The sequence below is a fragment of the Ovis aries genome, chromosome 6 (genome assembly GCF_016772045.2).
Source record: "Ovis aries strain OAR_USU_Benz2616 breed Rambouillet chromosome 6, ARS-UI_Ramb_v3.0, whole genome shotgun sequence".
NCBI lineage: Eukaryota > Metazoa > Chordata > Mammalia > Artiodactyla > Bovidae > Ovis > Ovis aries.
Window position 1 is genome coordinate 80,556,261 of NC_056059.1, and position 27,776 is coordinate 80,584,036.

General features: G+C 34.0%; 1 protein-coding gene across 6 annotated transcripts in view; it reads right to left on the bottom strand.

The window, feature by feature from the left end:
- TECRL (trans-2,3-enoyl-CoA reductase like) overlaps nucleotides 1–27,776 on the bottom strand; it is a 189,705-nt gene that overhangs the window by 99,775 nt on the left and 62,154 nt on the right. For 5 of the 6 annotated variants that reach the window (XM_060417643.1, XM_060417641.1, XM_060417644.1 and 2 more), the window contains exons 3-6: nucleotides 21,371–21,415; nucleotides 16,243–16,346; nucleotides 5,943–6,058; nucleotides 311–416 (exon numbers count right to left, since the gene is read on the bottom strand). In XM_060417643.1, coding sequence (XP_060273626.1) covers nucleotides 311–416; nucleotides 5,943–6,058; nucleotides 16,243–16,346; nucleotides 21,371–21,415 — 371 coding nt within the window. The remainder of the gene's footprint in view (nucleotides 1–310; nucleotides 417–5,942; nucleotides 6,059–16,242; nucleotides 16,347–21,370; nucleotides 21,416–27,776) is intronic. The other variant, XM_060417642.1, reaches the window with a different exon arrangement.

The window sequence follows — 27,776 nt, forward strand, 5'->3', positions numbered from 1 at the left end:
TCAGATTCTTCGCCTTTAAGTGGTACTTAGTCTGAATTCAATGCTAAGTATTTTCACAATTAAAGGTGCCTAAAAGTACCTTGTAACATAAGGTCATGGCAAATATTTCATGTAACATTATTTGTTAAGGGCAGCTCTGATGAACCAGATCACTCACAAAATGGCATTTTAGCAGTTTAAGATATGCTGATACACCTGAACAGAAAAATCTAAGCTTGAGAGAAACAGCATGATTAAATGATGATGCAGATGATCCTCTACATAAAATTTATCAAAAATAATTAAAATTACAGAACATATCAGTGCCCACCTTTAGCAAAATTTTCAAAGACGTATGTCCTGAAGAAACCTTGTGAACAAATAAGGTTTCCAAAAGGTATCGGATATAATGTATACAATGACAGAAGCAGGCCAAGCTAGAAGGAAATAAAACACAACTCCATTAAATTCCCTTCCAAAAATCTGGATCACCTTATGCATAAGATGTTTTCTTTTTTCTTTCTTTTTTCTTTTTTTTTTTAGTTTGCTATTACTTTCCTTTCTATTTTTGAAGATAAATCTCTTAAAGTTAATTGTATTGGAGTACAGTTAATTTACAATGTTGTTAGTTTCTGCCTTTCAACAAAGTGAATCAGTTATACATATCCACTATTTTTAAAATTATATTCCCATATAAATTATTACAGAGTATTGAGTACAGAGTTCCCTGTGCTATATAGTAGGTTCTTATTCATTATCTGTGCTATATTTAGTAATGTATATCAATCCCTGTATCCCAGTTCAACTTTTCCCCATCTTTCCCTTTTGGTAACTATAAGCTTGTCTTCTACATCTATCAGTCTATTTTTGTTTAGTAAATAGGTTCATCTATATTAATATATTGTAACTTTCTCTTTATCAGGAAAATACTGGTTTTGATAACTAAAAGACAAATGTTAGTTTTCATGTTTTTATTTTATTTATTCTACAAAATTTCTAAATTTAATAATATAAATACTATTACAACAGTTTCTTTAAATTTACTTCTGATGACACTCAATATATTTTATAACACCAATCATAAACAGTATGTTCACATCTTTCCAAGGAATGACTATGCATATATATATATATATATATATATATATATATAAAGTACTTATAAATTTGATCATATGAAAATGGTTTAAATTTGAAGCAGAAAATTTACAACCTACTTAGAATACATTTGACATGTTATAATATTGAAACTAGCTTTTCATTGCCTGGTTGTTCTTTAACAAGTACTGCAGATTGAAAAAGTTTAATTCACTTCCTATGGGTTCAATGCAGCTTTTTGTTTGTTTGTTTGTTTTCTTGCCTAACATATTGCAATATTTTGTATCTCTTTATGTCATTTGTTTTTGTTGCTTTTCTAACTCATCACCTCTTCTTGTCATTTGTATAATTAATATTTAAAAAGTCAATGTCAAATACAGTTTACAGTTGTGTTTCCTTGTTTATACTTAAAATATATTTCCATTAAAATACACACCTATTTTATGAATAAACATGTAAAATTTCAACAACTATGATTGCTATTCAAGAAAATCAATATTTATCAAAGATTATAAATTTAAACCAATAAATGTTAAGCATAAAAATCCGCATTTCATCTATGACACATAAAATCAAACACTGTACATTTATAAAACCACAATGAATTGATGATTTCTGGTACTAATGAGCGATTTGGGAAAAACAGATAAACAAAAAGCAACATACCTTAATCATTAGTTAATATATCACTGTTCATTAATTCATAAAAATAAAACTGCACCTGTTATGGGAGAGATGTTCTATGTGGTGTAGAAATTTATGAACAATAGGTAAATTCTGAGGGAAGTGAGAGAGTAGAGTGTATATATTTGGGGACAAAGCTTTCTAGAGAGTAACAGAAACAAAAGCAAAGGTTCTGATATAGGAAGTTGCCTGTGGGTTCAAGGGACTGACAAAGTCAGTATCTCTCATAACTTGTTGGTTTAGTTGTAGAAGTATTTGTATAAATACCTGAGAAATATAATTTTACTTTTTTTTTCTACTTTACAATATTGTATTGGTTTTGCCCTACATCAACATAATGATAACCCTGTATGCAAGAGAATTTTACCTTTTCTAAGAAAGCAAAAAATTTATCTTTTGCCCAACAATGAAGCAGAGCACTGAATGAGAAATTGTAGTTTAAGCTATGATTAAGTAAGTTCACTTATTTAATTTTTATTCTACCATTAGGGCATAGAGATTAGCATAGCAGATAGCAATGCCTTAATAGTTGGATATACACCATTTTGTACATTATTGATAGCTCACCAAATATGATTTCACTTCAAAATATTTAATTATGGTCAAAAAAGTGAAAGTCACTCAGCCTTGTCCAACTCATTTGAGACCCCATGGACTATATAGCCCATGAAATTCTCCAGGCCAGAATACTGGAGTGGGTAGCCATTCTCTTCTCCAGGGGATCTTCAAAACCCAGGGATCGAACCCAGGACTCCTGCATTGCAGGTGGATTCTTTACCAGTGAGCCACCAGGGAAGCCCTAATTATAGTTGACCTCTATTCAAACATAAAATCTTTCTCTTTCCAGTGCTAAGCTAACAGAACATCCATAAGTAGATTTGGATTCATTTATTTTTCCCAGTTATAATATTTGAAGATTTCTTATGTTTTATCAACGAAGTTTCAAGATATGTGAAGTGAAGTGAAGTCCCTCAGTCCTGTCCTACTCTTTGAGACTCTATGGACTGTAGCCTACCAGGCTTCTCCATCCATGGGATTTTCCAGGCAGGAATACTGGAATGGGTTACCATTTCCTTCTCCAGGGTATCTTCCTGATCCAGGGATGAAACCCGGGTTTTCCACATTGGAGGCAGGCGCTTTAACCTTTGAGCCACGAGGGAAGCCCTAATTATAGTTGACTTCCATTCAAACATAAAATCTTTCTCTTTCCAGTGCTAAGCTAATAGAACATCCACAAGTAGATTTGGATCCATTTATTTTTCCCAGTTGTAATATTTGAAGATTTCTTATGTTTTATCAATGAAGTTTCAAGATATGAGGACTGTTAAAAAGAAACTTTATTAAGTTGCAAGGCAGTCATTGTATCAGGTTTCTTTTGAGGAAGAATATGAAAGCAATATTCAGATAAAAGTTTGTCAGTGTAAGAGAATTTGCTAACAGTGATACTGAATTGCAGAAGGCACAGTGTAAGAATTCCAGGAATTGAGGAAAGTTCAGTAAAAGCAACAAATAGAAGGTTTTAGGGCATATTTAAATGGAGTGTGAGATATGAGGGATGATCTGAATGTGGGGAGTTCATAAGGGCAGTGACCTAACCAAAGACAAAGTATCCAAATATCAAAAGCTGTTTTGTTGTTTTTTGTTTGTTTGTTTTGTGTTTGTATTTAAGGCAGATATTCAAACTGTGGATACTGAGCACAGGAAAGTTTTCTCCGGCTACTTTTTCATCCCTGATGTTGCAGTTAAAGCCTTAAGGAGATGCACATAAGGCATATGTGCATCTAGATCACTAGATCCCTCTGCTGGGAGGGACCATGGCAGTTCTAAGTATGTGTCTGCTCTCTAAAATACTATTGACTGAATAAAGAACATCTGCTTTACATCAAGCCGTGGGCCACCATTTCACTACTTGAGGAGCATAGTGATCATGTTATTTGTCCTTAGTCCTAGTATGCAGATTTGTCCTTAGTCCTAGTACGCAGATTTGTCCTTAGTCCTAGTATGCAGAGTTATGTAGGAGATTCAAAGAATTTGGGGGCAGTTGAGTCACAAAAGGAGTGTAACCTAGCAGAAAAATGCTCTGGAATATGATTCAAAGTGAGTTAGAAGAAGTAACATTGGATTATATGTCAGGTGAATATGGGGTTTGAAATTTTATCTTTTTAACTTTGAGAAATGACATCATCCATCCTGAAACTGAATTGCCTTAGAGATTTTGGGATTATTTTATAAACCTCTACTAGACACTTAAATTTCAAAAGTAGTTTGTGTGTACCTACTCTGAATGATTTCATATAAACAACATATTTGTGCTTTAGGAAGAATGCATTTATCACTGAGATGGTACAAAGCATGCCATGTTTGTGTTTAAAAATAGCAACCAACTATTAGTCAATTCCTTTGAGAATGTCGCTGGGTAAAAGAAGAAAAAGGTCTTCTTTCCATATATATCTGATGCACATTATTATAATATGTCTGATCTAAAAAATGAGGGCAATTACATTCTCCAATAAACTCTCCACCCAAGACTCTTTCTAAATGATTTGGGAATTCTCTTCACTTAAGAAAAAGAAAGACTGATTTTCATGTTACTAAAGGACCTGAACAACTTGTCCTATACTAACCAGACAATGATCCCTGAGATCCAACCTTCCCTTGCTTCCTGTGCACATGCTCCACATGCTTTCTCTCTGCTCCTACAAAGCATCAAACTTCTATGTACCACAGATAATTTCCATATGAATATTTCTCAGATTTACTAGTTTGGCAATCTCACATATCTTCAGAAAACATAGAAAATATTTAAACATAACTTTCTTTAAAAAGCCCATCTCAGAACACACATCCAGTTCAGGTTCGTTTCTTTTCATACTCTAAAAAGTCCAATGAAAAATAAATTTGTATGTAATTGTTTCATGCCTCTATTCTTTCAAAACATTACTATTGAGCATTTTTTTAAAAATCATGTAATGTATTATTAACAGAAAAGATTGAACATCAAAAGACACTCATTATATAACAAATTCATAGAGTGAAAAACACAAATGACTATGTAAATATATAATTTTAAAGTAATAAAATGTAGGGAAACATTTAGTAAAATATTTCTCATGGAAGGAATAGAAATGCTAATACTGATAAGAAATATTGAGCTTTATGTGAAGCTTGAATAAGAGATAAGAAAGTGAGAGGCCATAAAGAAAGGTTGGAGGAAGAGGGATGGCGTGTGTAGATGCCCTTGTGCGAAAGGGCATGGCAAATATAAGAACAAGAAGGGTGGGCATTGTGGCTGTAGTACAGAGGTAAGAGTGAATGAAAGATTAATTTGATATGGGACATCAGGAGTCAAGTTATTCTCTATCATATAGCATCCCTATGATCTGAATTTTGCTTCTTAATTCACTTAGAGTTTAGGCATTTGCTCAGATTCCTTTTCTGAAAAAATGAATTGGTAACTCTACATATCAAAGTAGCATCTTGAATGACTATTCTCTTTAATTTGATATGTGATATAGGGGACAGAGGTAAAGAATTCACCTGCAATGAGAGACCCAAGTTTGATCCCTGGGTTGGGAAGATCCCCTGGAGAAGGGAAAGGGTACCCACTCCACTACTCTGGCCTAGAGAATTCTATGGACTATTACAAAGAGTTGGACATGACTGAGCAACTTTCACTTTCACAGAGAAAGAGGTTATTTCCATAGTATGTAAAGAATCATATATTCATCTTTGATAAGTGTCCCTGGTCTTTTTTTTTGTATTTTATATGAGAGTTAAATTTGATTTTGGCCTTTAATTTACTAAATGTAAATTTTAAAACCTTTTTTTGTTCTTCTAGTTTATCAGTTCACTTATTATTGATTTTCTATGAAATTTTGCCCATATTTTTAGAGAAGTATTTATATTCTGAGCCCTATATATGACCTCTAAACTTTGTAACATTAAGCATTTCATTTGCTTGTTGCTTGTGATCATAACTATCAGAACTTACCTCCACTCTAAGGTATACTTAATATGTTAAGTATATTAAGTAATAGGTACTTGTTTATAAACTTGCAAAAAGATATTTCCCTAAAAGTGAATTCATGTTCATTGAGTTTACAATATTTGATAACATAATATACTGTGTATTAGTCTGTCTCCTTCTTAATCTATATGCACCACTTGAATGTATTACTTACTGTACCACTGGGTGACATAATCTTCTAGAGCTCTCTTTCATGTCATATATATATGGGATCCTCAAATAAAAGAGGAGATATATTAGCAGAGGTCCTGTGTATTCAGCCAAAAATACCTGAAAAAAGAAAGTGATTTAGTTTAAACAGTACATTTTATAGCTTCCCTGGTGGCTCAGACAGTAAAGAATCTACTTGCAATGCAGGAGACCCAGGTATAATCTCTAGGTCTGGAAGATCCCCTGGAGAGGGGAATGGCAATCCACTCTAGTATTTTTGCCTGGAAAATCCCATGGACAAAGGAGCCTCATGGATGACAGAACACCTGGGATCTCAAAGCACTGGACATGACTGAGCTGAGAGACTAACACAGAACCATGATAAACATGTCCCCAGACTTACCCTGTTATATAAGCTGGTGAAATGGATAGGTGAGCATCTGTTCTCTAAAAACAACTAGACCAAGTGCTGTCACAAACAACAGGAAATCTTCCTTAGAAAAATTAGCCAAGAGTTAAGGTAAAGGACAATTATAAATAATAAAATAAAAATATTAGACATAAATATAGTGATGTCTTCATAAATAGTACACATTTAATCATATGTTTTTAATATAAATTTATTTATTTTAATTGGAGGTTAATTACTTTACAATATTGTATTGGTTTTACCATACATCAACATGAATCCGACACAGGTATACAAGTGTTCCCCATCCTGAACCCCCTCGCTCCTCCCTCCCCGTACCATCCCTCTGGGTTAAATAATTTCATTTAATCAAATGCATAAGCGCATTTCTCATGTCTTTCCAGCCCCATACTAAATAAGTCTTCTATATTAACCATCCCTGTCACTAAATGGAATGGGAAATAGCTTTTTGCTGCCATGTCATCTAGAAGTCAATCAGTTTGAAAGTGAAAGTGTTAGTCGTTCAGTCCTATCTGACTCTTTGAGACTCCATGAACTGTAGCCCACCAGGATCCTCTTTCCATGGAATTCTCCAAGTTAGAATACTGGAGTGGGTTGCCATTCTCTTCTCCAGGAGATCTTCCTGACCCAGGGATCAAACCCAGGTCTCCCGCATACCAGGCAGATTCTTTGCCATTTGAACCACCAAGAAAAATCAATTTGACCGTTGTTCAAACTGAAATAATTCACTTCTCTCTCCTGGAAATTTTAATTTTTACTGAGTCTGAGTGAGTAGTTTTAGAGGATTGCTTTCTGAATTTTGGAGATTCTTTTGGAATCTGCCACAAGTATGGCAACCATGTATGTGGAGAGAGATATCCAATCTATAGAGAGACAATCATAAGATTTGGAAAGATAATTGGAAACGAGACACATGATTTCAAAAAGATTAATTGGCTGATTTTCTGATGGCTTTCTGAATCTGGTGAGTGTTCATCATTTGATTTTGTCTTGATGCTAAAACCAGCTTAAAGTCACATTCTGAAATTTTCAGTCAGAAAAGGGAAAATAATTTCCCTATGAGTTTTCAAAGAGAAAAGCAGAGAAGAGAAAGAATACAAACATGACAATGATAAATTCAACTGCCACTTCTATTTTCCTTTGTCTTTGCCAATTTTCATCATTTCTAAGGAAGGAAACTTGAAGCTGTACATATTTTGCTCAAATATGCAAGTGGGCACATTGATTTTTTTATTATTAATTATGTTTTTATCTCTGTTTATAATTTTGTGGAACTACATGATTAAAGTATATGATATATAGGCACATACATATAACCATATGTATATACATACAGATGTATAAATATTTATATTGTAACTGTCTTGTTATACATTTTTAACAATATTTATTATCTCACAAGGTAAGAAATATTTTTATACGAGGACAAGAACAATGCAATAAGTTTATGTTTATAAATCCAATAAACTCAGTACTAAAGCAACCTTTTAATGTATTAATTAATGGCATAAAACATTCTTGATTATTCAGATATAAATAAAAATATCTTCTGAATGTTTGAAAATAGAATCTAGTTAATACTTTGGAATAATTAGTATAATGATTGTTTTAAAATATTTATTTCGATGTCTCTGACCTAGTCAAGTCAATTTAAAGCAAATTCTATAGTAAGATGTCAGAAATGAAAAACGTTGTAAACAATAGTCAACATGACCAAATATCACTATTTATTAAGTTGATAAACATATTGTCACAAAGAGGAAGTTTATTTGGATCAGAGGAAATTAAACTATAATCTTATCTCCATCATCTCTTAAAAAAATTGGACATCCTGCTATCTTATAGTAATATGTTCTAGGAGACCCAATATTTTATCACAAATATTGTTCATTCTGAAACACTGGGATTAGAAGAATGCCAAAGTGTAAAGGATATATTCTGATTTAAAAGCCCTGGAGGGTAATTTAAAAAAAAAAAAAAAAAACCTTTTGGACAATGCATCTTTCAAGAAAAGTGTATATTTGGGTGCAGATAAGATGTTTGATTAAACCTAGAAAGTAATCAGAAAATAGATATATAATTTTAAAAAGCCAGTTATATAAATGTTGATAAAACAGATTTCTGAAGCAGAAATTTCTCTTCTACTAAGAAAAGAATAAAAACAAAACTAAAGATGAAATAAATATATAAACAAAATATATATTTATAGGTATGCAGCCTGGTGGATGAATTTACAATGATGGAGAAAAAAAAATCCACTTTAATCCAAAATTTATTAGATATTTTATTTTCAAAATAAGCAAGTACGCTTTCTTATTTTTAGTTTGACAATATATACTACTTCTAAATTCAATTTATTTCTAATATCAAATTGTTTTCATACTTCCCCTTTATAAAAGTTCTCTGTTTCAAAATAATGTGTTGCTTTTAATGTAAAATTCACTATTTCCACTGATAAAATTCACTAATTCCACTATTTCCACTAGCTATGAAACTGGGATTTTTTTAGAACTTCTCTAGAATATTCAACTTGTTATGTTTAAAAATTGAAAAGGAATAAGACAATAAACTGTTTTAGAAAATATAAATTGTATTCAACTGTAGTTGTTGTAAATATTGTAAAGTGATTAACCTCCAATTAAAATAAATAAATTTATATTAAAAAATAAAAGAGTCTCCAGAGTAGTAATCAACCAGGGGTATGAAATTTGGTAAGAGCCTGATGTAAAGACCAATCTTTTGAGGGTACTTAAGAATGGAAGAACCATAATTACTGCTTCTTGTCTTTCAAAGACTAAGGTGGCTATAAAAACCCCAGAATTTGGGTTGGAACATAGAACAGTTAAAACTTAAGAGTGAGGATCCAACAGGTCTGTCTTCATAGGTACTTCATATGTACATATGAAACTCAGCCTGAAGTCATTTCAGTCATGGATTGGAATGAGATGACCTGTACTCAATAGTACCAGTAGTCCATCTGCAGAATGATAAATTATATTTGTAAGGTAAAATAGCCCAAGGCTTCTTCAAGTAATCTTTAAAATTATTAATATAATTTTTCTGCAATGTCAGAAATCTGCAGTTAGACAAGTAGTGACGATATCCTGACCATAACCAAAAGCAGCAGCAGGCATTGAAAATAGGTGAACTAAAGGTTCACATAACAGAATTATCAAGCACTTACTTTTAGAAAATAATCTTTTAATGTTCAAAGAAAAATAAAAGTTTGAAATTTTAGTGATATTTGAAAACTTTGGAAAGAAAAATATGATAATGTAATATGAATCCCAAAAGGAGAATACAAAGAGAATAATGGAGAATCAAAAGAAGAGATTATGCAGTTTTGTCAAATTAGATATAACTATAAAACCAGGAACTCAGATAAAACAATAAACCCAAAGCAGAATAAATAATACCACAATCATAACTATGTGTACCATAATTAAATAAAATTAAAAATTTGAATAAACCAGGGAAAGACTTTAAGGAGAACAGTAGACTTTTCAACAGAAATAATGGGAGTCAGAAATCAAACTAATAGTGTTTTGAAATAAAGACAGAAATAGCTGCCAATGTGTTTTTCTGAAAAAATATTCTCCAAGAATATAAACTAAATGAATACATTTTAAGATGAACAATAATTGGGAGAACTAATCAAAGACAGAATGGTAATACAAAATTAAGGTGTTTTTCAGAAAGAAGGACAATGATACCAGATGTAACTTCAGTATTAGAAGGAAAAATTAAATTGCAGTAAAAATATTAAAGATTGACCATATGAAAAATTATAGTAGTGTATTTTTGCTTTAAAATATATAAAGAATTAAAATAATTCACAATAGAAAACTCAGAAGGAGACCAAATACCTCAAATAAAACTCATTCAACTATTAATGCATTATCTTCACATTAGTAAACAATTTTATTAGTGTTCAATAGTTTAAATGCACAGTGTAATCTCTTGGGTAATCATTAGAGTTATTGAAACATAGGATATAGCTACATCTAATTCTGCTTCATTGACTATGCTAAAGTCTTTGACTGTGTGGATCACAACAAACTGTGGAATATTCTCAAAGAGATGGGAATGCCAGACCACCTTACCTGCCTCCTGAGAAGCCTGTATTCAGGACAAGAAAGAATAGTTAGTACTCGACATGGAACAATGGACTTGTTCAAAACTGGGAAAGGAGTACATCAAGACTGTATATCCACACCCTGCTTATTTAACATATATACAGAGTACATCATAGGAAATGCTGGGCTAGATTCACAAGTTGTACTCAGGTTTGCCAGGGGAAGCATCAACAACCTCAGATATGCAGATAATAATTCTCTAATGGTAGAAAGTGAAGAGGAGCTAAAGAGCCTCTTGAAGCTGAAAGAGGAGAGTGAAAAAAAAGTTGGCTTAAAACTCAGTCAGTCAGTTCAGTTGCTCAGTCATGTCTGACTCTTTGTGATCCCATGAATTGTAGCATGCCAGGCTTCCCTGTCCATCACCAATTCCTAGAGCTTGCTTAAACTCTTGTCCATCAAGTTGGTGATGCCATCAAACCATATCATCCTCTGTCATCCCCTTCTCCCCCTACCTTCAGTCTTTCCCAGCATCAGGGTCTTTTCTAATGAGTCAGTTCTTCACATCAGGTAGGCAAAGTATTGGAGTTTCAGTTTCAGCATCAGTCCTTCCAGTGAATATTCAGGACTGATTTCCTTTAGGATTGACTGGTTTGATCTCATTGCAGTCCAAGGGACTCCCATGAGTTTTCTCCAACATGACAGTTCAAAAGCTTCAATCAAGAACAAGACCAGTTTCCCCCACAGTCAGTTTCTCCCATTAGGAAGTTTCCATAAGCCTTTTATCCACCAGAGGGCACACAGAATGAACACCACAATCACAGAAAACTAATCACACTGATCACAAGGACCATAGCCCTGTCTAACTCAATGAAACAATGAGCCGTGTCAAGTAGGGCCATCCAAGATGGACAGGTCATGGCGGAGAGTTCTGACAAAAGGTGATCCACTGGAGAAAGGAATGGCAAACCATTTCAGTATTCTTGCCTTGAGAACAGCATTAACATTATGGAAAAACTTAAAACTCAACATTAAAAAAAAAAAACAAGGATCATGCCATCTGGTCCCATCACTTCATGGCAAATAGATGAGGAAAGAGTGGAAACAATGTCAGATTTCATTTTCTTGAGCTCCAGAATCACTGTGGACAGTGACTGCAGCCACAAAATGAATAGATGCTTTCTCCTTGGAAGAAAAACTATGACCAACCTAGACAGAAAGCAGAGACATCACTTTACTGACAAAGGTCCATATAGTCAAAGCAATGGTTATTCCAGTAGTCATGTATGGATGTGAGAGATGGACCATAAAGAAGGGTGAGTTCCAAAGAATTGATGCTTTCAAACTGTGGTGCTGGAGAAGCCTCTCAGGATAGAAGCCTCTCCTATCCTTGAACAGCAAGGATCTCAAACCAGTCAGTTCTAAGGGAAATCAGTCTTGAATATTCACTGGAAGGACTGGGGTTGAAGCTCCAATACTTTGGCGAATTGATACTAAGAGCCAACTCATTGGAAAAGACCCTGATGCTGGGAAAGATTGAGGACAAGATGATAAGTGGGCAACATGGAATTAGATGGTTGGATGGCATCATTGACTCAATGGACATGAATTTGAGCCTACTCAGGGAGATAGTGAAGGACAGGAAAGACTGTTGCACAGAGTCAGACACGACTTAGCAACTGAATAACAACAACCAAAATACCAGAGAAGCTAAGAGTACGGCGATTAATCCAAATGGGACAAGAAAAAAAAATTAGAAATGGATTATAAGATATGTGAGACAAATTAAAAGAAAACATTAGGCCTGGTGATTAAAAATAGATAATTATTTACAATAAAAATTCTATGATTAAAATGTAAAATATAAAAATGTTAAATGATTAGAAAAGCTCAGAAGAAGAACTCCTAGGCCTAGGGCTAGGCAAATATTTCTTACATAAGAAAGTGAAGACAAGATCCTTTAAAGAAAATGTTAATAAATTATGCTGCATTAAAATTGAAAACTTTTTGTACAGCAACAAAAATCTTGTTAAAATGATGAAAAGACAAGCTAAAACAGAGAAAATATTTGCAAACCATGCATTAGACAAAAGACTTGTATGTAGATATGTAGAATATTAAAGGTAATCTTACAACTCAACAGTGATTGCAGAAAATTAAAAACTTATTTTCATATAAACACCAACACACAGGTAGGTTGTTGCTTTATTTGTAACAAAAAATACCGAGGACCATTCAAATGTCTGTCAGTGGGTGAATAAACAAACCCTATTATATACATATAACCAAGTACTGTTCACCAATAAAAAGAAGCATAAGTATTGATATACATGCAATAACCAAGATGGATCACAGAGTCATTATACTAAGAGAAAAATAAACATCAGTCTCAAAAATTTTTCGATTCTGTTTATAGAACAATCACTACATGGCAATAATATCGAGATGAAAAACAGATCAGTGGTTGCCCCAGGATAGATTTATCTGTGTAAATACAGAGGAGTAAGATGAGGGAGTTCCTTTTGAAGGATTGAATAATTCTATATCTGAATTTGGTAGATACATGAATCTATGCAAGAAATAATATACATAGCAATAGTAGTCATGTCCAATTCTTGTGACCCCATGGACTGTAGCCTGCCAGGCTCCTCCTCTGTCCTTGGGATTCTCCAGGCAAGAATCCTGGAGTGGGTTGCCATTTCCTTCTCCAGGAAGTCTCCTTAACCAGGTCTCAAACCCAGGTCTCCTGCATTGCAGGCAGATTCTTAACCAACTGAGCTATGATGGAAGTTCATCATTTGCATAGGACTATACATACACATGCTTCCCTTGTGGCTCAGATAGTAAAAAAAATCTGTCTGCAATACAGGAGACCTGGGTTTGATCCCTGGGTTGGGAAGATCCCCTGGAGGAGGGCATGGCAACCCACTCCAGTATTCTTGTCCAGAGAATCCCCATGGACAGAAGAACCTGGCGGGCTACAGTCCATGGGATCGGACACAACTGAGTGACTATGCACAGCATGTACAGACACATTCATGGAGATAAAAATGATGAAAACGGAATGTGATCTTTAGTTAATAAGATTTGTATGATGGGAATTATTTTTATTTTAATTATATTAATTTATAACATTATTTATCCTAAGTCTTCCAATTTATCCTAAGTTCCACGAGACAAGAATTTTCTCAACATTCTGCAGCAAACTCTTGCTTCTTGAAAAATCTTATTAAATTGCTAATTTTGACCTTGCTAAATTAAAGAGATTGTTGCTTACAAAAAAGAAAGCATAATAATGCTTTTATTATAGGAGTGAATTTTAATATTTTATAAATGTGTTCAGTTCAGTTCAGTTCAGTTCAGTCCAGTCGCTCAGTCGTGTCCGACTCTTTGCGACCCCGTGAATCGCAGCACGCCAAGCCTCCCTGTCCATCACCATCTCCCGGAGTTCACTCAGACTCACGTCCATTGAGTCTGTGATGCCATCCAGCCATCTCATCCTGGGTCGTCCTTTTTTCCTCCTGCCCCCAGTCTCTCCCAGCATCAGATTCTTTTCCAATGAGTCAACTCTTCGCATGAGGTGGCCAAAGTATTGGAGCTTCAGCTTTAGCATCATTCCTTCCAAAGAAATCCCAGGGTTGATCTCCTTCAGAATGGACTGGTTGGATCTCCTTGCAGTCCAAGGGACCCTCAAGAATCTTCTCCAACACCACAGTTCAAACGCATCAATTCTTCGGCGCTCAGCCTTCTTCACAGTCCAACTCTCACATCCATACATGACCACAGGAAAAACCATAGCCTCGACTAGGCGGACCTTAGTCGGCAAAGTAATGTCTCTGCTCTTGAATATACTATCTAGGTTGGTCATGATTTTAAGAATGTTAATTTTGGTAAAATATTACTTTTATTGTGCAATTTAGTTGATATAAAGTGGGTGTGATTGCAATGTAATGTGTATATTTTTATCATTTATCATTTGGAGCAAAAAAGTGTGAACCATAGGGTTGATTTTTAAATATCCAGCCTATTTTCGTAGTTCTCTTTGTCACCTAAACGACTTTCCTCTCAGATAAGCTATAATTTTCTAGCACAGTTGTCACAGAATTCCACCTTAGCTTTTTTTTTTTTCCCTTAGTGCTTATCCCAATGATGCAGCCGAAATTTATTATGAATTACAGTTACTGCCACTCACTCTGACACAGCTTCTGTAGATAAAATTCCTTTTTCATCATAAATGTAGGCAAAGATTCTTTGAATATTTTAACCTTTGAAGATCAAAATCTCTGCTTGTCTAAAATCTCTTTTAGCAAGGGTCTGTAGATATCACTTTTAAACTCTAAACCCTTTGTTACAATATGTATGAGTTATTAGCTTTTTGGTAAACATTATGACATACTACACAAAGATTCAGAATACTCTATACTTCAGTTCAGTTCAGTTCAGTTGTTCAGTCATGTGTGACTCTTTGTGACCCCATGGACTGCAGCATACCAGGCTTCTCTGTCCATCACCAACATCAAGTTGGTGATGCCATTCAACCATCTCATCCTCTGTTGTCCCCTTCTCCTCCTGCCCTCAATCTTTCCCAACATCAGGGTCTTTTCCAGTGAGCCATTTCTTCCATCAGTTGGCCAAATAATTCTAAACTTAGTTTTATTTATTTTTTAATGCAACAAATTAGTACTCAAAGGCTCAATAAATCTTGGAAACTAGAGCAACCATTTAGCCAAACACACTAAATGTAATTATCTAAATGCAAGAAGATAATACAGGAAAAATTGGTGGAAAATTAAAGCATGTGACATTTTGATTAATGAATATAAACTTGAATTTCTCATTATGAGATTTATATAACAATGTATAAATTATCTTGTGTCTTTAATAATTTTAAAAGTTGATTGTTTAACTATACAGGGAAAACTCAAAACACTATGCTGGCAAAAGAAAGCCATTTTGAATAGAAAATATTAAAAGTAATCACATCACAAATATGAATTTGAATGTAACCAGAAAAAAACATTAAAAGTCTGAATAACATAAAGAAAATAGCTTAAATTTCATTGAAAAATGAATGATTGCACTAATTTTTGTACATCAGTGTCAAAGTTACTCATCAGATTTACTCCTTCACTTCCTGTCACTAAATACCACATAGCTTCTTGCTACTGAAGATATCCCATCTGTCTATTCATTACTCATGAATCCTTCAGTACTTGTGAAGTAGTATCAAGTATTTTCTGTTTCTTACTTCTCCTGTTTTTTAATATGGTCTTCATTCTTCTAATGCTATTGGATTCAGTTGCCACCACTTTGAAATACCTCTTTCAAGAAAGTTGAAAGAACATCCCAACCCCTCCAACTCAAATAAGTCTTATTTCTTCACCCTCAGTTTTTAAAATGTCCTCTCCACTGTCTTGGGACATTTTTTTTTGAATATTCTATCTCCCCTCTTTCCAATGACAAATGTGTCTTCTTTATACTGAGGCTCCTAGAAGGAAAAGATGAAGAAATACCAAGTAACTGACAAGACATAGGGAAAATAGAAACGAGGCCATCAGTCATGAGATAGATTGACATTTAGATTATAATTATCTTTCTTCTTTCAACCATTTTTTTCCCCATTTCTCCAGTTCTTGAATGGAAATTTGGCCATTGATCATGGTAAGAATGGAGAATTTAAAATACTTTTAGTGCAATATTTTGTTTCACTATGAATTTGTTTGATAGAAAATATCCTCTCTCAACAAATCATTCACATCAAAATGTGGGACATCTATATTGTATTTTAAATTGATACTTACTGTAGTCCAACTGACTTGTTGACCTAGGTCTGTAAAATAGAGTGTGACAATGGAGGAAGCTGCAACACTTTGAACGGTTAAGTTGTCCTTCAGAAAGGGCCCACCTTAAACAATAAGGAAGTAATATTTTAATATAATTTTGAGGGAAACAGATGATAAACATTTTTAATGTGAAACCAGTGAGAGCTAAGGATAAATTTTATATAGAAATTGCAATTTATAGTAAATCTTTAAAGTAAGATAGCATATGAATAAACCAATTTTATAAAGTATATCTGGCAAATTTTCAAATACATAGTGGTTTTCTAATGCTATTTAAACAAAGTAGAGGTTACCACTAGCTACTATTGTGTTCTGAGAAAAATGTAATTTTAGATAATATCATAATCAAATATGATAAAGTATATTTTGAAGTATAATTTTGTGTGTCGGTACACATACATATCAACTGTTCTATAATTGATTTTACTGTAAGATGAATTAGATGGAGTCGAATTTTAAAAGTCATTGCAAAGCACCTGGGGACGGGCTTGATTCATCTTTCAAAAAGATCATTATGTTTGCTATATGGTAACTGGGAAGAAAGGAAGCAAGATTACTTAGGAGAAAGTCAAAATTCACCAACCAGGGTATGAGGCTTATTCGGACTTAGATGGCACTGGTAGAGATGTTAAAAATTCATCAACCCCCCCAAAAAAAAGTCATCAACCCCAAAAAGTTTGATCTTAGAGCAAGTTTAATCTGTGAGATTCAAGTTGAGGTAATTTTTTGTCCTGAGCACTTAACTGCATTTTAATATCATTAACTGACAAAAAGAAGAGTGAGGAAAGAGCAGATTTGCACTGGATGAAACAGAGGGATGGTACAGGGAGGGAGGTGGGAGTGGGGTTCAAGATGGGGAACACGTGTACACCCGTGGCAGATTCATGTTGATATATTGCAAAACCAATACAATATTGTAAAGTTATATATATGTATATATATATATATATAAACATAAACAGCAAAATATACCAAAAAAAAAAAAAAGAAAATTTCAGTTAGGGTACATTTAGTGTGAGATATCTATTAGCCCTTCAATTGGGAGCTGTCAAGTAGGCAGTTGGGTGGCTGTATCTGAAGATGTTTTCAAAGTCATTAACAGTTAAAGCCATGGGGCATGGTGAGATTATTTATGCATACAGTTTGAAATGAAGGAATACAAACTGAGACTGAGTTTCCTAGCACTCCAGGCTTTTGAAGTCAGAAGACAAACATACAGCAAAAATTATTGAGAAGAAGTTTCTCATGAAATAAGAGGAAACAGAAGTGATGATGGAAAGTGTGTGAAAGAAATGTTCTGCTCTTAAAAATGAACACTAGGTAAGTTTGCAGTTGTTTACTGAAAGAAATGTACAAATATGTCTTTTTTAGTATTGTTTGTAATAGCAAAATGTTGTAAAAATCATAATATTCATAAATAAGATATGGATAAATATAATCTGTTTCTTTCAAACAAAAGTATATTATACAGAAAGAAAAATGAGTAGATTAGAACAATGTATACCAGCATAGATACATCTCACAAGTACAATGATATTAATGTTATTATTTTTATTTGTATTATACTTTATGCTAAACTATTTATGAATTATACTAACTCTACTCATGTACAAATTTCTTTTCATTCTTTATTATTGAAAGAAACAGGAAGATATTAAATTTTGACTATCAGGTGATTTTCAAAATATAATATTTAGATTTATAATTATGCTTATAGGTATTGTGTATAAGATAAAAATAGGCAATTGTTATATATTAATTTTGATAAATCCAACATGAATATAGTAAACTATGACTTCCTTGCCTAGTTTATGATATATGGCCTCAAAAGAGATCATCTTAGTGGGCCAGAGTTAATAACAAATTCTTTAAATCTGAATGGAGTCAGAAATATGGATACCAAGATTCAATATACTGGGAAGAGTCACTATACTATTGTTGGTTTAAAAATGCAGAGGGCTACATGGCAAATAATTAAAGTGACTTCTAGGAACTGATAGCCATCAAGGAATTAAGGATCTCTGTCATAAAAGCTAAAGGTGGATTCTGCCAATAAGACTGAAGGTAGAGGTAAATTTTCTCAGAAGTCTAGATGAGAATTCAGTGTAGCTGATACCTTACTCTAAACTTGGATACCTTGAGTAGAGAATCCAGCCATATTATATCTTTGAGCTAATAAATAATTGTTGTTTTAAGCTGCTGAGTTTGTGGTAATTTGTTGCACATTGATGAAACATGGTTCAAGGTAAAGACTTTGATATACAGCTGATCAGAATGTCATTGTGACAGTCACTCATAACAAGAAGAAATATTGATAAGGACTGCTGAAAACTTCTTTCCAAAATGCACCTATTGACATCATAGTTGCCCACTGTTCTATCCCCTTTGCTGACATCAAAGAACAGAATATTGGCATTTTTTTTTGAAATATGGAAAATCAATATAGTATTTGGGTGAAACAATGTGAGAGAACCAGACATATCATTAATCATATCACTCTTAGACACAGTAATCAGGAACCCCTTTCCTTGGCATTCTATATCTATGTCCTTTTCCAGTGGGAGAGGAATATGTGGGACCAAGAGAATGCACCTAATGGAGCCCATGCCATTTATACCATAATTTGGCCTCTTAAGGCCCCTAAATTTTCTGCCTAAATTTGCTCACGTAATATATCTTTTGGGAACATTTTCTCCCAAGAATGGGCCAAACCCTGAGGTGCATACTTCTAACCGTAGAAGATTGTATAAAGGGTATGTGGATGGTTGGAATCGGGGATGGGAAGAGAAGGACCAATTCAATATATACTTAAACCTTCTATTAAACAAATCTAATGTTTCTAAGAATTAGAAATTTAACCCCATACTTCCAGGACATTATAAATTATATTAATCACAGTTACGAGAGAACACATTTTAGTTACCAGTTTGTATGACAGATTTATTTCAACAATGCCTGCAATTATTCACAATTAGCTTGTTCTTTTATTTGTGTTTTAGCAGTCTTTTGTGTACAGAAACTGTAAAAGACTCTAAAATAACATGATATAATTATTCATAGTGCACTCATTCTGGCAAAGATACTCTGGCAGCAGATATGTAATATTCATGCCTTGCTTTGTTTTGGTGTTATCTTTTTCCTTAGTATTAATAGTTACGACTATGTTTAATGAGGCATTAACCATGCACAAATCATTTCAGTACTTTATAAACATAATCTTACTTACACACTAGCCACCACCTGCAAAAAGCACACATACACACAAACACACACACACACAAACCATAAGTTAGATTCTTTATTAGCTCACTTTACAAAAGAAGATTCTGAATATAAGTAAGTAAAAAGATAGGTTTTAAATTGCATTATTCCAAGTAAACATTGTGCCATATCCTGCTTATATCACTAAATTCATAGATTCCTTTTTTCAAATATTTCATCACATTCTTATCAAAGAACACTTACAGTATACTAACACATATATATGGAATTTAGGAAGATGGCAATGACGACCCTGTATGCAAGACAGGGAAAGAGACACAGATGTGTATAACGGACTTTTGGACTCAGAGGGAGAGGGAGAGGGTGGGATGATTTGGGAGAATGACATTCTAACATGTATACTATCATGTGAATTGAATCGCCAGTCTATGTCTGACGCAGGATGCAGCATGCTTGGGGCTGGTGCATGGGGATGACCCAGAAAGATGTTATGGGGAGGGAGGTGGGAGGGGGGTTCATGTTTGGGAATGCATGTAAGAATTAAAGATTTTAAAATTTAAAAAATAAAAAACTAAAAAATAAAAAATAAAGCATGAAAAAAAAAAAAAGAACACTTGGAGGGTTATACATTATTCACATCACACACTGGTACTTCCAACCAGGTATATGAGTGAAGGGAAATAAAATGTCCACATTCACCAGAAAAGTTGAAGTAACAGAAATTCCTCAGTCCCTTATAATGTCCTTCAAATTGAAATTACAGCTGACATTGATGCTTGTGGTATTTTTTTTTTTAATTTATATAAGAATCAAGTTCAGAAAATAATACCATTATTCCATTTTATGTTATTTCAGCATCCATGTGTTGAAAGGCACATCCTTTGCCCCATAGGAGCAAAAAGAAACAAGACAATGATTCTTCTCTTTAAATCTCTAGCTGGATGAGAATTTGTCTTGAACACTTGAGTTTAGAAAAATGTGAGACCTCAAGAAACGGTGATTTATAAAAATATTCTGGATAACTGTGTTTTCAACATAGACATCTCAGAAAAAGTTGGAATATTTAAGATAGCAATGAAAACAACAAAATATCTTAGAGAAATCCAGAGAAATCATTTGTCCCTAAGTGAATATGATATCTAAGAAATGAAAAGCTGAATATTAGCAAAGTACCAGAAAAATACAATGCAGGTCAGGATTGTGTAGAACAATTTAAAGATTGAAATTTCTTGAAAGACATCTCTGTAGATTTATTATCATGAACCTGAACTGAATATTCCTTAGAAATTTCCAATCTACCCAGAGCTTTTATTTAACAAGTTCAAATGTAAGGTCAAGTGATGTGATGTCAATAACAATGATTCTTAGCAGGACTCACATTTGTGTATATTTAGCGCACAATTTTTAAATTTTATGATCAGAAAATAAGGTTTGGAATTTTGAAATACTTGAGGCTTATTAATGGAAACAATACTTCTCCCTATAATTCATTAACGCTATTCCTCCTTACCTCCCTTATTCTGCTTTTGAACAGAAAAATGGGAGAGAACTGAGCTGTACCCCTAACACTATATTAGGAGGCAGTAGACTGAGGGGATATAGCAATAAAAGCTTTTGAGACAGATGTTAGTTCAGATCCTGACTTCAATACACAATGACAGTGAATGTATGAAATTTATTTCTGTGAGACTAAAATTCTTCATAAATGTGAAACACTAGCTTTTGAGGAGGCTCAAATAAAACAATATATTTAAAGTATTTATTATAATACCTGCCTTTTGATAAGCAATAAATAAATATTGCCTATTGATGACAGAAAAGGGATTCTAAATTAAATAAATAGATGAGTGAAATTATTTCTTACCACGTTCTAGCTGCAGGCCTACTCGAGAAGGATACCACTGTGGACCTATTCAATGAAAAATGACATTTAATTGTAAGCACATGTGTAAGCATATTTTAAAAGCAATAGTTTCCATTAGAAGACAGATTAGGAGGTGGGAGGGGGGTTCATGTTTGGGAATGCATGTAAGAATTAAAGATTTTAAAATTTAAAAAATAAAAAACTAAAAAAAAAAAAAAAAATGAAGACAGATTAGATCTCAGGAGGTGATTAAAAGTGATTATCCATTGTTAGAAATGGAGATAGTAGTTATCCTTTACAGGGTAAACACTATGGATAATTCTGGAAGAAAGCATGATGGGTGGGTGCTTTAGTCATGATGATTTTCTGGTTACGGTCTAGGAACTTGTTACACAGATGAATTCAACTTGTGGACGTGTAATAAAATAAGTGACCTATGTATGGTGGTGATTTAGTCACTAAGTTGTGTCCAATTATTGTGACCCCATGGACGGTAGCCTGCCAGGCTCCTCTGTCCATAGGATTTCCCAGGCAAGCATACTGGAGTGGGTTGCCATATCCCTCTCCATGGGATCTTCCTGACCCAGGAATTGAACTCAGGTCTCCTTCATTGCTGGCAGATTCTTTACTGAGTGAGCTATAAGGGAAGTTGATCTATGTATAACTTGTGCAATTCGAAAATTATTCTTAAAAAAAGTCTTAGATAGCTTCATTTAAAACTGGAGAACTTTGACCTCAGTCAAAATTTATTTAAAATTAACATGCGGAACTGAGTTATTTTCTCTATCAGGAATAAACCACTCTATCAGAATAGTATGTACTACTGACTTTTAGTATTATGAGCAAAATAATTATAGCAGAAATATCACTTTACTGTCTTCTACATATAATACTATAAGTAATAAGTAGAATACTAAAATTTCTATATGATTAGGAAAGTCAAAATATTTTTATTACACACTGCCATAATAAAAAAGTTGATTCACAATTATCAGAATATTTTTATTTTCTCTTAAAATGAAATGTTTATTATTACTTTAAAGGCTGTGCTGAAAATTTAATTTTGAGGTACAATTTTAAGCAAAGTCAATTCATAAATAATAATTTAAAGTATTGTCAAAAGAATATTACACAATTGTTATTTCATTTTCAAAACATTACTTTCTAAATTGTCAGTAAGAGTAATGATAACGTAATACAACAGAATTGCAGTCAATTCTTTCTAGATTTACTGCAAAAATTCCTGCAATTTACACATGCAAGTTTTCATGAGTAAATAACTCATAGGTCAAAACTTGTAATCAGAAGTTAAACTTTATTAGGCTTACATCTAAACAAAATTTAATAATAGTGTGGCAAATGAGAAATATATAAACATTTAACTCTGACATTTGATTTTTTAAAATTAGAAAACATTCAGGTAAAGAAACTATTTTTTTTTCTGTATTTACTACTATTTGTTTTATTTATATAGCCATTTGTTGTTCTGAAATGCATGCTAAAAGTATTTGTTGAAAAGAATTTTTAAATACCTATATTTATTACTCATACTGAAAATATGCTACCAAAGAAGTATGATGGATACAAATGCAAAGAGATATCTACAGTTTAAAATGAGTTTGCAATTATGGATATAGAAGAAAATGTAAAACTTATGAAAATCCATTTATATTTGACAAATAGTCATTGACTACCTATGATTATACATGTTGTCAAGTTCAGTTCATTTTAGTAATATTGGTGTAAGACATTATTTTCAATAGCACGTTTTGAGGTTTCTGGGCTTTGGCGACTCAGATGGTAAAGAATCTGCCTGCAATGCAGGAGACCCAGGTTTGATCCATGGGTTGGGAAGATCCCCTGGAGAAGGAAATGGCTACCCATTCTAACATTCTTGCCTGGAAAATTCAATGCATAGAGGAGCCTGGCAGGCTACAGTCCAAGGGGTTGCAAAGAGTCAGATATGACTGACTGAATTTCACATCACTTTTTCCACATTTATAACATCTTTTTAAAAATGGGAAATATCAATGCAAAAATAGTTCAATCATTCTAGGCAAATAAATCAATCTGTGACCTAGATGAGTCAATTCTGGCTGTATCCACAATGATCAATCAGATAATTTAGAAGCTGTTAATGCCTTCAAGGAAAACCGCTTCCTTTCAACCCTCTCAATAAGATATAAATCTCAGTTCAGTTCAGTTGCTCAGTTGTGTCTGACTCTGCAACCCTATGAACCACAGCATGCCAGGCCTCCCCGTCCCTCACCAACTCCCGGAGTCCACCCAAATCCATGTCCATCGAGTAGGTGATGTCATCCAATCATCTCATCCTCTGTCATCCCCTTCTCTCTTGCCCTCAATCTTTCCCAGCACCAAGGTCTTTTCAAATGAGTCAGCTCTTCACATCAGGTGGCCAAAGTATTGGAGTTTCAGCTTCAGCATCAGTCCTTCTAATGAACACCCAGGAATGATCTCCTTTAGAATGGACTGGTTGGAATTCCTTTCAGTCCAATGGACTCTCAAGAGTCTTCTCCAACACCACAGTTCAAAAGCATCAATTATTCTGCACCCAGCTTTCTTTATATTCCAAATCTCACATCCATACATGACCACTGGAAAAACCATAGCTTTGACTAGACAGACCTTTGTGGACAAAGTAATGTCTCTGCTTTTTAATACGCTATCTAGGTTTGTCATAACTTTCCTTCAAAGGAGTGTCTTTTTATTTCATGGCTACAGTCACCATCTGCATTGATTTTGGAGCCCCAAAAAATAAAGTCAGCCACTGTTTCCACTGTTTCCCATCTATTTCCCATGAAGTGATGGAACTGGATGCCATGATCGTGGTTTTCTCAATGTTGAACTTTAAGCTATGACTATAAATCTACTTATAAAATAAACATGGAATTTAAAGTTTATGATCTTTGAACACTGTGTCCCAGAGAAAGAGCTACTAACTGCTACGTAAACCTTTAGATTAGTTTCAATCATGTTTTCTTTTTTTTTAATATAAATGTATTTATTTTATTTGGAGGTTACTTTACAATATTGTATTGGTTTTGCCATACATCAACATGAATCTGCCACAGGTATACATGTGTTCCCCATCCTGAACCCCCCTCCTTCCTCCCTTCCTGAACCATCCCTCTGGGTCATCTAAGTGCACCAGCCCCAAGCAACAAGTGTCATACATTGAGCCTGAACTGGTGATTCGTTTCATATTCAAAGAGCAAAACATAACATTTTCTGATATTCTCTATGCTTGTTGAGCTTAGATGGAATAGGCTGGAAAAACATCAAGAAAAATAGACAGTGTATAAAGGATAAAGACATACATTGCATAATGAATTTTAGCATGTGTGAATAGTCCTGAAAATTATAATACTGAGTACATTGAACTCGGACAGCTGGCTCACAGCTGAATTAAGACTATGTAGTAGCTCTAATGCATCTACTAGTATCTTAATTTATTTAAGATGTTGAACTCGACTTGTATAATTCCTAATGTGCACTGACTGAAAATCAAAGCAATCTTCATTTTGAAGTGTCATCTTCTCTTACTCTAAGCAACAACAATGAAAAATTTTTTGATTGGTTTGTGACACGCAACAAAAAGTGGATACAACTGGCAATGACCAGCTCACTGGTTAGACCAGGAAGAGGCTCCAAAATACTTCCAAAGCCAAACTTGCACCAAAAAAAAAAAAAAAAAAAAAAGGTCATAATCACTCTTTGGTGGTCTGCTGCTGGTCTGATCCACTATAGCTTTCTGAGTCCTGGCAAAATCATTATATCTGAGAAGTAGGCGCAGCAAATCGATGAGATGCACAGAAAACTGCAATCCATGCAGCCTGCACTGGTCAACAGAAAGGACCCAATTCTTCCCTATTATAATGCCCAACCTCAGGTCACACAACCAATGCTTCAAAAGTTGAACAAATTGGGCTACAAAGTTTTGCCTCATCTGCCAAATTCACCTGACCTCTCACCAACCACTTCTTCAAGTATCTCGACAATTTTTTGCAGAGAAAACATTTCCACCACCAGCAGGAGGCAGAAATTTTATGCTACAGGAATAAATAAACTTACTTCCTGTTGGCAAAAATGTGTTGATTTTAATGGTTCCTGTTGATATTTTGATTAATATAGGTGTGTTTGAGCCTAGTTATAATGATTTAAAACTCACAGTCCAAAACCACAATTACATTCACATCAATCTAATATGATTAGAATTCTTCTGTAGAATGTTGATCAGCAGTATAGATTTTAACTTAAATACTTAAATTCATGTCTCCAGATATTCAATTTTAGAAATAATAAAAGTCAGCAATAGACTTGATTTTTAATAATGAAAATCAGAAATCTTTAATTATTGACTCACTGATGGCATGTGTTCTGTCTTTGTTTTTATGAGAAGCAGGAAGTATTAGGCACTCAGTCATGTCCAGCTCTTTGCAATCTCAGGGACTGAAAACTTAGAGTCAGTTAATATTAATAGTTAGATTGTACAGACTAAAGCTTGCATAGGTTAAATTATTTAATGTCATAATTTATAAAGTATCAAAATTATTTTTCATCAATCTTAATTATAGATGGAGTTGGATACTAACTGAAACCTATATTCATAGTAATACTGAAAGAGGAAAAATGTAGGAGAAAAAATACTGAAGGAATTTTTCAAAAATAATAGTATCCTTCATGAACTAAAACTTGAGTCCCGTACTTAAGACTTGGTATACCTGCCACCTAACCTGTACCCTTATTATTTGATCACTAATCCTACTAGGAAGAAGATGGCTTCCCAGGTGACACTAGTGGTAAAGATTCTGCCTGCCAATGTAGGAGACGGAAGAGACATGAGTTTGATCCCTGGGTCAGGAAGATCTCCAGGAGTGGGGAAAGGCAACCTGCTCCAATATTCTAGCCTGGAAAATTCCATGAAAAAAGGAGCTTGGCAGGATACTGATCATGGGACTGCAAAGAGTTAGACATGATTGAATGACTGAGCACTCACATTAGGAGGGATAAATTTCAAGAAGAGTTAAGGATTAATTAAATAAACCACTTCACTAATGCGGTGGAATATTCCTGGTGGACCATGCAAAATATTTGGGGAAAGAAAGGAGTGATCAATTTTGGTTGTCTACATCTTGAGTGCTTTGAGACTGCTGTGATGAGATAGGATGAAGAGTAGAAATAAATAGAGTTCTGATCTTAAAAGTATGCTACGCTATGCAGGGCTGGCATCAATGACATTAATAACCTCAGATATGCATATGACACCACCCTTATGTCAGAAAGCAAAGAGGAACTAACGAGCTTCTTGATGAAGATGAAAGAGGAGAGTGAAAAAACTGGCTTAAAAACTCAACATTCAAAAAAAAAAAAAAAAAAAAGAAGATCATGGCAAGTGGTCCCATCACTTCATGGCAAATAGATGGGAAACAATGGCAACTATGACAGACATTATTTTCTTGGGCTCCAAAATCACTGCAGATGGTGACTTCAGCCATGACATTAAAAGATGCTTGCTCCTTGGAAGAAAAGCTATGACCAACCTAGACAGCATACTGAAAAACAGAAACATCACTTTTCCAACAGAGGTCCATCTAGTCAAGGCTATGGTTTTTCCAGTAGTCATGTATGGATGTGAGAGTTGGATGATAAGGAAGACTGAGCTCCAAAGTACTTATGCTTTTGAACTATGGTGTTGGAGAAGACTCTTGAGAGTCCCTTGGACCTTGAGGAGATCAAACCAGTCAATCCTAAAAGAAATCAATCCTGAATATCCATTGGAAGGACTGATGTTGAAGCTCCAGTACTTTGGCCACCTGATGCAAAGAGCTGACTCATTAGAAAAGATCCTGATGCTAGGAAAGATTGAAAGCAGGAGAAGAGGATGGTTAGATGGTATCACTGACTCAGTTTACATGAGTTTGAGCAAGCTCTGGGAGATTGTGAAGGACAGGAAAGCCTGTCATGCTGCAGTCTGACAAAAAGTCAGACACGACTGAATGACTGAAGAACAACAATGCAGGGCTGGCTCTGTTGAAAAGTTTGGTGGAAGTAAGAAAATGTTGTACAAGTTCCTATGTGGCTCGGTTCAGTTCCTAAAATTCCAGAACTTCATGTCAGAGAAAAAAAGTGAATTTGTATGGATTGTGCACTGTGATATGCCACTAGATACAGGTGTTTCAGTCAATCTGGGAGATGATAAGTACTGAGAGGAAGAAGCAAAGAATCTATTTTCTAGATAATTAATATATACAGACTATTAGGAAATATATTTGAACTGCTCAGAAAAATAAATATGCTACATCAACAACCTTTAGTTAGTAAAGACTCAAAAAATGTAACATCATAGATTTAAAATGTGCTAATTATTATTTTCAATAACCCATTT